Source organism: Styela clava, chromosome 7 (assembly GCF_964204865.1).
Source record: "Styela clava chromosome 7, kaStyClav1.hap1.2, whole genome shotgun sequence".
Classification (NCBI taxonomy): Eukaryota; Metazoa; Chordata; class Ascidiacea; order Stolidobranchia; family Styelidae; genus Styela; species Styela clava.
In genome coordinates this window covers 15,181,534-15,193,520 of record NC_135256.1, presented here as the reverse complement: position 1 = coordinate 15,193,520, position 11,987 = coordinate 15,181,534, and the positions used below count along the sequence as shown (strand labels likewise).

Sequence of the window (11,987 nt, the reverse complement as noted above, 5' to 3'; positions counted from 1 at the left end):
CCAATCATGTTATTTTGGAAAGGTGTTAATGGCAATGCGCTCGAATTATTGATAGTGATAAGTAATGGAAAAGGCTAGGTAAAGCATGATTGCTTGTATGTTCGATGAAAGAACAGTTTTTCACACTTTCTTTGATTTGCTGATTGAAATATTCAATCATGCGAGGCAAGTGCTTCAATGTAATTTTTTCATGTCTGAAACATTATACCATCTTTATTTGGGCTGTTGGGCTGTTTATATATAATTTAGCTAGGCAAGACTCCCAGCCCTGGATTCACATATGCGTGCCTATCTGTCTTCTGAAATATGCCAAGGGGAACAGTCTACTTATACATGTATACCTACTCGTATTTGTTATTGCTGGATAAAACAGGACAAAGAAGTGACCCCATTTGTAGCAAATTTCTGTTCTACATGAGAAATTAAACCAAGTTGCCCAAATACTGGATGTATGGTACTGAACCAGGCAAACGACAATCAGAAAATATTAATATCACCATTTTATGTAATTGAAAACAAAATTATTAATTCAAATAGGGATTTCTTGTCCTTTTTACTTTTTCTTTCTTATTCTTATTATTGTGTTTTTTCCATGGTTTAGAAAAATCATTTTCACTTTTTGAACCTTTATCACCGCCACCACCCAACAGTGTTCCTTTTGTAAATGCCTTCACATTCTGTGAATCAAAAAAAGCTTCATCAACTTCATTTTTGGGTTGAATTTGATCCTGCTTTTGTAATCTTTCCACTTTTCTTTGTGTGACCAATATTTCCTCTATTGCATTTTCATCTGGTGCATTTTCTGCCATTTGCAAGACATGTTGAATAACAGAATAGTTCCAAGACGAATACTTTTCCTGGTCAGCAACTTGAGGAGAGCGACAATATAATAGCTTACCCTTCACAAAGTCTTTCAAAACGATTCTTGCTGACCTGGGGTTGTCAGGTTGACCCCTTGAGGTCATGAAGCCCCTCATTAGTCCATATGCGTCCAATAATTCTTGAGATGTAGGTGGACGAGATTCATCTTCCCCATCTATAGGTTTGGCAATGTTGATACCGTAGGTAACTTCCAATACTTGTCTTGGTATTCTTTGGCAAACTAAGTTTATTGGGCCAACGTGATCTCTCATTTCATCAATAGATAAAATACCACTTAAGATCATTTCAGCTTTATTTGATACAAAGCTCGGAAAAACAAGACCTGGGCAGTCACAAAGTATAAAATCATTTTCTATAAAAAATGTCTGAAAATGTTTTGTGCGACCTGGTGTTGCAGATACTGCAACCTTTTTTGATTGTAATATTGTATTGATAGTGGAGCTTTTACCCACGTTTGGGTAACCTACCATCCCAACAGTCCTACACCCCTCTATATGATGCAGCTCTGATTTGAAAAACGAGATTAATTCATATTTATCCAGCATTGATGGGTTGTTTTTATCGATAGGTTCATATTTCTCAATACTCAGTGAGTCAGGTTGAATAGTATTCTCAGCTTCTAGAGTGGCAGACCAGAATGCCACAATTACTCCTTGTTCGTCAAAATATTCAGCCCAAGCTTCTCGCTGCTTTTGACTCAGAAGATCTGCCTTGTTTATAAGAATCATATTTTTCTTATTTGGATCAACATCCTTCACATAGTTTTCCAAATCTTTACATCTGTATAGCAAAGGATCTCTTGCATCCACAATTTGAACGACTAGATTACTTCGTTCAATGACTCTCCAGAGTTGCCTCCAAAAGTCCAAATTCTTCTCATAAGGGGTCAGTGTGATATGTTCCTGCTCTTGAATTTCTGCAAGAGATCGTCTCCACTGTAAAAAAGATTCTTTTTCGGCTACATTTAGTTCTTCAGCGGATGTTTCACTAGTCCATTTCGGTCGTTTTGGAATGACAATTTTTTCTTTATACTTTTCTTGCGTTTCCTCGATCAAACGACTTTCGATACTGGATATTACTCCAAAATTGGCTGGTTGAACATATTCAATGTTCATTCTTTCCGCTGTGAACTCAGTTCCTGCCAGCTCCGCTGTTTCTAGAAATTCATCGAGCGATGACAATTCTGTTACAGATTTCAGATTCAATGTAGCAGGATCTGCAATTTCAGCATATTCTCTCATATGTTGTGAAGATGCTTTGTTTCCAGATGTGTTATGTCTTCCTCCAAATCTCTCTTTCATTAAAGCTCTTCCCAATGATGAATTATTTTTCTTTTTTTGTGGCATTTTCAGGTTTCAATTTTTAAATGTCTAGAAAGTATAAAATTATTTCATCAGTTGTTACAATTCTTAAAATATTCCTAAACTGCATGGCTGTTAGGTTACAAAGCGTAAATTTCAATATTTGAAAATTTCACCATAATTTTAGTGACGATGATTCAGAAAGTTTAAACCAGTGTTTTTCAAAGTGGAGGGCATTTCATCATTTGGTAGTCACTGAGTTGTAATTCAGTACCGGTACCGGTAAGTCATTAAGTAAATGCTGCTAAGAAATTGTTAGCAAACATGAAAACACTGGTTTAAACATATTACTGTATTATGCTGGATTGAAGTCACACATTCTGACATTTGTTTAAATACTGCGCGGCAGTGTGGCTCAACGAGCTAAGCGTTAGGAATACGCTCGCCACCGCACCTCTAATTACTCTTGCGTGGATTCGCATCCTGTGCAGGGATGGTTATGTGCGAGAGGATTGCTGGACTCCTCGCCGTCGTTGGGTGGTTCACGGAAGATCTGGTCGGTTACGGCTTCCTCCACCACCAAGTCCATGCTTACGAAAACAAACAATATGACTAATCCCATACCAGACTTGGAATGGTAACCGGAGGAGAGGCCGTGGTTCGCCATATGTCTAAGTCGCCCTATCGGCTTTCCTCTCCACCGGGATAAATTTGTAAATCCTATCCTATACAGAATCATCTCCCCAGTAACCTACATAATTGATCATTGTACGTGGGTATACATGTCACTCCCAATCCTGCAATCCCGTGAATCAATGTCTGTTTGTTATATTTGTCTAGTTTACATGCTGCGTAGTATTAGGCTTAATTAATCACTATCGTCTACTTCATCATTCCTTCCCCAGTGCGCAGCGTTCGAGACATCAGCCATGGAACGCCTTCAATTCGGCACAAAATTTTACTAATTATATACACCTCAATGCATGGAACCGATAGACGTTTCTCCGACCCTTGACCCCTGAAAAATTTACCATACAATTTATATGGATGTTTCCTCGACTTTTGACCTTAAGAAAATTCTTAAGAAAAAGTGTTTCTCCACTGGATGTCACCTGCAAACGGGTTTACATATTTAAAACCATAAAATATATATCCACGTACAGCTTTCAGGTACCGATAGCTAATTTTGGCCTAGTGAAGTATGGAAACTTTAAATTAAAAGTTGGCACAATGAGTTTGGAAAGAACGAGTAACATGAAAATAATGGGGGAATTATTTTTGATTGAAAGCTTTCAAAGAAATATCATATAGATTATCTTTCAAAAAAACTTTCAAAATTACTTAGAATGCTATATAAAATGAGGTGATTTGTTAATCTGGAAACTCCTAACGCTTTTTCATAACTTCGATATGGTACCGGTATGTTATGTTGGGGTAATGCGACAAAAAGTGTTCTAAAACCTCTTGATATTATACAAAATAAAATGATTAGATGCATTATGTACAAAAGGGTCACCTAAACAAATACGTAGTAATAATGCAAAGCTGTATCATCAGTGCGGATTTCTATACCTGAAAAAATTTTACATAAGTGGAACGGGAAAATTTATGTATCGTTATGAAAATCTGCTGCTGCCAGATTATTTCCAAAACTACTTTGTCAAAATCATCACACAAGTTGTATTTCACCCCACGATATCATTCTTCAGCCATAAATAAATCGCTTAAGCTAGAGGGCTTTGAAGTTTGGCAAAGTATTCCCCAGAGTATAAAACAATGTTTCCTTAAACTGTTCAATCTCAAATTGAAACAACACTTATTAGCAGACTGTAATGTGACACAATGATGTGCAAATCTCAATGTATGCTATCAAATCCTTACAATAGATTTCACATCCAGGTTTCTGTAGTTCTGTAGAATAATATTGAAGATGCTATTAGATTATCTCGTATATTTCCTGAGTGAGAGAGAGAGAGAGAGATTTTATTTCCACGAAACAATGTTTCAAATAAAAAAGAACAGACAATATTACAGATTTTTATCGGAATGCAGTGCAGTAAATAATTTAAACATTGAACTGTGATGGTCAGTATGCAAGACCTTTACAGGTCACCGAGGCTCCCGACCATTTTGTTCACTGTGATTAAGCTTAAATAATGAATTCATTGGATTGTAACAGTATAAAATTTGAAAAAATAAAAAGACAGAAAACGAGTCGACAAATAAATGATTTGAATGAAATGATAAATTTTCTATGATTCGACACTATATAATCATGTTTATTGTAGAGTTCAGAGGACATGTGTAAAGTTATACTACACTGTGTTCTGGTACAATACTATTCACTTTCACAGAAACCTGGTCGATATATATAAAAATGAATAATCAATATGGCGATAAAAATATCACTGATTTAATCACTGAACAAAACTAAACCTATATTACATCAAAAATAATGTAAGAAATATTAATGGTATAGAACAGGGGTTCTCAACCTGGTGTTCGCGAACCCCCAGGGGTTCACGAGAAGATTTCCAGGGGTACTTGTATGGCAGTCGAGTTTTTGTGTGTTGCTGTTTTTTAATACCCTTTATTACTACCAGAGGAAAATGCTTGTTCATTGAAGCTAGATGCCAATTGAAACGTTCATTTTCCCTGATCTTGCGTTGTTGTGATTGTGATGCAACAATGTGAAATTCACGGCTTTGCAGGCAAACTGTGAAATCTTCAAAGACAGCGTGCTGCGAGCATTGCAGAAAGTGATATGCTTATTGCAACTTGAGAGCGATTTCAAGAATTCATTAGTTAGGCGGAGGACAAGGGCAATATTATCAACAGGAAAATTTAATTTAGTTCGCGTTGATTGTTTCGTGAATCGGGGAGTACTTGACAGAAATAAGGTTAAGAACCTCTGGTATAGAAGCTTATATTGATAAGTTTAAACTATTCTGATATACAGTCAGAAGTTGAAAATGTAATGCACAGCACACATAAGTAATAAAACATGTTCAACTTATCAGGCAATTATTCTGATTATTCTGTGCTGTGAGCAAGAGTTTTTTCCTTTTCTTAGAAAATAATAATAGAGAAGATTTTTTTTATTTCAAATGGGACATAACCCCAAACCTGGACACCATTATATTTTAAGGATTTTTTCCCAATATTAGTTGAAACCTGAGGTAGGAAATAAGACCTGTTTTTTTTTTTGATCTAGTACTGACGTGTGACATATCTCTTTGAAAATGGTATATATTGTTTCCACTCATTCATATAAATTGCCTCTTTCCGATGATTGACTATTTGTCTAACATAATGTAAGACCATATTGAGAATTTTATAATTATCCTTAAGCCCATCTGGTTATTTTTTCTTTTTCTCATGCATAACTGTTTATGTAAATTTTCATGTGATATTCTTTTTTCTTGTATTTATATTTTTGAGCAATAGATTCAACGAGGCCTTTCAACCAGGCTTAAAATACAATTTTTTTTCACCACTATACTACCATGGTTCGCTGTCACTACCATGACATATAACCAGTCGTGGGATTCAGCCGGTTAGCACCGGTTCTATAGAACCGTCTCACGGATTTTTATAAGATCAGCGAACCGTTTAGCATTACTGGCTACTGTCAATGTTCTGTTTGTAACATAACCAGCTGAAAATATGACTTTTGTGATGGAACCGGCTGACAATAAATTGGAATCCCACCACTGCATATACCTATGACATGACTCTTCCTATACCTAACCATTGCAAAATTTTGTAAGTTTATTTTGCGAGAGTTTTGGAGAATTGACACTTACAAACTTGGTTAACAGGTACTGGTAGCTTATTTTTAGTTTAGTCAATCGCAGCTTTTTTTAGGAAACTAATTTTGATTACAACTAAACTCAAGCTCATCGGAGCCCATAATGACAATTAAATTACCTTATTTACAACTAATTTTCGAAAGCACAACTGAAATCTGCCAAATGACACGCAATAGATGGCGGACATCCGAATGTAATATGTGTACTAGGTTAGGCCATAGTTTTAGGTATAAATACTACGAGAGGCTCTTGGCTCGTCTTCGAACGGATAATAGGATTAAAATAAGGAAATTTGGAAAAAAATTATCGCCTAACTCTAACCTGTTACCCATGTTACGTTCCGATGTCCGCCATCTTGGTTCGCATACTTCGGGAGCACTTAAATTTTTACTTCATTCAAATTTATGTTCAGTCTGTTAGTATTTTATCACATTTAATGCTGTATGTAACTGAATATAGCCTATTTAAATTCACCAAGTGGACTTAGTCTAGTCTTTTGTGTCTAAAATTTTAGATAAGATGTGATGATGTAAGTTGGTGAGATACAGCTAACAGTGTTTTACAATTATTGTATGCGTGTTTTAGTAATACAACAGCCCGAAAGTTCAATATATTCGCATATTTTTGTTTGTTTATTTCTGGACCAAGCCTTGTTTAACTAGGTTTTGTGATTTATGGTGAGTGGACACATGATATTTCAAACGTTTTAAGCTTTTTCAACAATTTTGCCCGCTTTCTAGACTTCTCCTTTTTAATTAGTGTGTATTATGGAATTTTAAAAATAAACTATCTATCTAAGTAGGAAGTAAACAAGAAGCAAAAAATTTGCAGTTCAGCACTCAATACCTTAGTACCCTTCGTACTTACGTCATTGTTGATATATCGCTGATCGTTATGTAAATTTTGAAAATTTTTGGATGGGAATTTTTGAAATGTAAAAAGTAATAGTAACTCTATAGAAAATCATTCACCCCTGAAAATTTCAAAGCAATCGCTCCAGAAGGTGATTTGAGAGGCGATTTTTTCACAACGACAAGAACAATAACATAACGAGAATATCGGTCAGAGACCGAAGACTTGATCGATAGTTAGGGGATCCTCCAAAACAGCGCTCTTACTCCATAGTGACACCTTGTGTCCCATCACTAATTAATTAACAAATCGCTAAGTATACTATATAATTCATCCAAAATCAATAGGCTTCTGGTCCGACATATGATGAATGCACATGCAAAATCTGGAGCAGATTCAATCTCGCTTTCGTGAGATATCGCGTGCATCTAACAGACAGACAAATACTTATCAACATACTTACCGACTAAAATCGATAAGTAATAACACAAAAGAGCTATGCTCAAATATATGGACATGTCACAAGGTTCGCTATTTTTTTTTTCTGACACATAAAAAACGAATTTTTGAAATCCACTGAAATTTTTGAAATAAGTAAAAGTAATAGCCTTCTGGCGAAAAAATCAATCTTGAACCACTGAAAATTTCAAGCAATTGGTCTAGTATTCGAAGAGAAACGCGATTTTATCTTGACGAAAAAGAAGAAAAACAAGAACAACAACATAATATTGAAACGATCGTCATGTCCACTGACGTGTCCAAAAACGATCCATATGTTCATTTCCAGTCCAAAAAGGAAATCAACGCTCAGAGAAACATTCATTGCGAGATTTTTGATACCGGTACTCGAAATATCTGTTCATATGTATCTTTTTGCTATAACGTTGTCGTCGAAGCGAGTTCAACGGTACCACGATCGTATTAAATTTTTAAAACCCTTTGTATCTGTAAATTCCCAGATTTACTCATATTATATATATCATTATATATACTTATATACGTGAGGCTGTCAGGACGGCGAATAGGTCTACAACCATCTCGCATCTTCTTGCATGGTATTAGCTTTGAATAGCAAGCGAGACGTTTATTCTTTGCTGATTTGCCGAAACGGCGTGACCCTTCCTCTTTATGTAATTTTAGGTCCACAGAGGTGAGAATTGTTCTTGTATAACCGATACTTGGTGCATGCTTTTAATAGGCCATCACTTACATGGGGTGGAAATTGGCAAAGTAGCCTGTATTACCCAAGCATTAAGCAGTTTTATTATCTTCGTTCGCCATCGTAATAAAAGTGAAAACTTGTAAATCCACCATGTGCAAAATTCATACAGTATATAGTGCAAATTGTCTTTTGAATATGTCATCCATACTTCAATGCGTAACATCTAAAAATGAGCTGTTGTGGCTCTTGAAAACTGAAGAGTATGAAAAGCACTTGTCACAGTTCTCGGGATAATATCACTGTAATATCACTTTTACTTTTGAAGAGAGAATTAGTACACAGAAACTAAAACAAATCAGGTGTTTTATATTAACCAGCAGGTGGAGAGAAAATCGGTATAACAGCAAGATAATATTCCGAACAGCAACTTCTCGTTTATTGTTCAAAAGATGGCAATGGCCACTAGCTTTGTCAGAGTTTTGAGTCGACATGATTTGTAATTGCTGTAATGTTTCGTCTGATCAAATTAACAAAGTTTATTATAGCCCAGCCCGCCTTTATTACCTATATAATTAGAGCAACATAAAAAAAGCATTCCCTCATTGGCCGTGTTCTTGAAAGTCACGCGTCGCGGCTCATGAAAGTAAAAACTGTTCGATTTTATACCAACGTGTTTGATTGAATTCCGCATTCTGATTAATATTTTCGAATGTGCATATGGATACCAAGTATATATATATATGTTTCTATGTACAAGCTATAGAGCGCAACTTTCGGGGGTTTATTTTAACCACGTGAACGGTTACAGCGAAAAAGCGCAACTCAGGCGTGGTATTTTTGTTTTCAAGTTGAATAAGGAGATATGCACCAATGATACATGCGCAGATTGTAACCAAAGAACAAAAAAACAACGAGCCTAAAATAGCGCAATCTCATGATTTTACGGAAAACCCAGTATGAAGTGAAGCTGCCAAAAAGATATTATGAGTGCGTGAAAAACACCTTCAGCAGCTTTATTTGTTTTCCAATCGATTAGCAAGTATATCTGTAATCTCACGTCAAACACATTCTAACTGAAAATAACTTCAACATGGTAACACATTGGTACTGTCCCATAATTCAGATACTGGGAACAATCCTGGATATTTGTATAATCTAAAATTGGACTATGTTCAATAATTTTTGGACAACTAAAGCTTACAAATTTATTCTTGGAAATCGAGCGGTCAAAAATGGATGTCGTTGGAAAATGTATGACTGCTTCTAATATTTCACAAAAAAAAAGTGAACCAGAAGATGTAACTGCAACATACGAAATATCAATTTCGATTAGGTAAAGTAAATTATAAATATACTTCTATTATACAGAAGCACAAAGATAACTCGACTAGAACTATATTTTTGTTTGTAACAGCTCTGTCTTCTTTTCGCCTGGAGACGTATATTACCATAATAAAGAGCCACAAAATACTCTTACTAATTCGGGAACGTGATGATACTTGTTGTCTTCAGAATTTGTTTTCAATAACATCAAATAAATAAACTTGAGATGTGGCTGAATACATATGCCTCGAGTGCAGATTTTCGCATTGATAGAAGTGTGTTGATGGTTATCATGTGAAGCTCACGTGATGTCAGGAAAACTGTGTGATGATTTATTATGTGTTTAATTCAACTTTAGAAGCAAATGTCATAACTGTATTTGAATTTGGCGTCAGGGGTTATATTCTCGAACTGCTTAAACCTTTACCTAGCCAAATTTCATTCAATTATTTCCTGGTATATTTAAAATACGCCGTTGGGGAAAGACGCTTTGTGTCTTTTACATCTGACTGCCTTGGGGCAAACCAATTTGATACAATGTGTTATATATGTGCCATTTTATTGACTCTACGCAGACTGCTTATTTATAGATAGTAAATTCACACGATTGTAAGTTTTGCAGGCTTTGCAATATGAGCTATTTTTTTGAATTTTCCTGGCTACATTGTCGATGAAGAAGGGGAATCAATCAGGCATGGCTTTCGACGAAATTCACGGTTGACCTATGTTCCATTTCCCACTGTGAATTTTACTTTATAAAGATGAAAATCTCTCGAAAATTTGTAGATATTTAAAATCAAGTTAGGATGAAAGTTTACTAGTGGTGTATTACAAGTCTCTGCTGAATGTTCTTTTAAATGCTGGTAGGATTGTGTAAGTCAAAAATACACTTTGCCATATTTCCAAGTTGAAGCTATATTATCAACGATTATCCTAAACTAAACTTATTGCAATTTTATTGATGACAAGTGCAGTTATAATTAGTCACTACGGTATTATCCATAGCGAAATATTTCTACACTTGAGAATATATTAGGTATCATCATAATTACATGTCACGTGAGTAATTAGGACGTATATTTGCGCCTCTAGCCATTTTAAATTTTCCGATTGTTAATTTCCTTTACAAAGATAATCCAATCAAGCGGTATGTCGGGATATATCAAAATCGTCACGTGATAGGAATTATTATTGAGAAATCAAACCTTTAAGAAACCGCTGGTCAGAAATTAAAACATCGAAAGGCACGCGAAGCAACGTAAGGATGAGCTGCAGGGCAAAATCAGATGTGAAATGTAGATTAAACGGTTTTCTCATATAGCAAAATTTACAGAATTGGGCAACTTGACGGTGCTTTGTACTTTACCAGAAACTGTCCATCGCAAGGTATAAGTTAGGTGTTGATAACTTCTATTCATAATATATATATATAAGTTTTAGTCGTCAAATTATATAAATTTTCCTAGAATGATTACGCCAGAATTGAAACTTTTTAAATATGCTAAATTGTCGACGGTCTATTAGACACAGTGCATTTTATGTGTTATTGTAGAATGAAGTTTGAGAACTAATTCGGAGGCCTGCAACTATCTCGCATTGTATCAAACGCACGCAGCTAATATCATACGTATTTTAAGCATGAGTCGTCAGAAGCCATCATTACGTCAGACGTATTGATTACATTTTTGTAATCCAAACTTGGTTTTTATGAACGAATTATATTATATTTTGGCGTTGCCATGCAATGATCTGATTTTGTGTCATTTCTCACGCGATTTAAAGCTATGTTCAATGTACTTTAAATTCATTTCACACTTTCAACCAAATAGTATGAGGATGTGTCGTAATAGTGTAATATAAATTAATATACAACTTTGACATCAGATAAATTGTAGAAGAAATAGTAAACTATGCGGCTCACGTCTACCGATCAATTTTGTTTTTGGAATGATTTCTATAAAAACAGTGTCAAATTTTGTTGGAAAAGGTTGAGATTGTGAATGAAAGTAAAAGAATTAATTTCGGATATTAACAGCACATAATCAATGATGAAGTTTAGCAAAGATTATTTTCTATATCTAAATATGGAAACTGGCTTCTATATGTAATTTAAATTTATATTTGAATAACATATGACTGAATTGCCCACGGCAACCGTATCCAACGAACAATACAAAATTGTATATAAACAATTATATAAAACTTTGACATCAGATAAATTGTAGGGAAAATAGTAAATTATGCGGCTCATGTCTATCGATCAATTCTGTTTTTGGAATGATTTCTATAAAAACAGTGTCAAATTTTGTTGGAAAAGGGTTAGATTTGTGAATGAAAGTAAAAGAATTAATTTTGGATATTAACAGCACATAATTGATGATGAAGTTTAGCAAATATTATTTTCTATATCTAAATATGGAAATTGGCTTTTATACGTAATTTAAATTTGAATAACATATGACTGAATCGCCCGCGGCTGACGGATCAATCGAACAGGATAATTCCTTAGTTCCGGAGACCTGAATCGCTTCCATGTAAGTTTTAAGTGAATACTCAGTTTTTAATACGAATTCTATTTGACAATGCCAATAGCGTCAGAGGGCTCAGAAGCGCTGTGACATTCGTCCACTACCGAAAGAATTTTTACCGAATGAA

General features: G+C 35.0%; 1 protein-coding gene across 1 annotated transcript; it reads right to left on the bottom strand.

The window, feature by feature from the left end:
- Window positions 1-383: 383 nt before the first annotated feature.
- On the bottom strand, window positions 384-2,311 carry LOC120327554 (large subunit GTPase 1 homolog). Its single transcript, XM_039393874.2, has one exon. It carries the CDS (start codon window positions 2,226-2,228, stop codon window positions 525-527), a length of 1,704 nt encoding a protein of 567 aa, XP_039249808.2. The 5' UTR covers window positions 2,229-2,311; the 3' UTR covers window positions 384-524.
- Window positions 2,312-11,987: the final 9,676 nt, after the last annotated feature.

Excerpts from the sequence above, each read along its gene's own strand:
- LOC120327554 (XM_039393874.2), bottom strand. The coding sequence starts at position 2,228 with ATGCCACAAAAAAAGAAAAATAATTCATCATTGGGAAGAGCTTTAATG.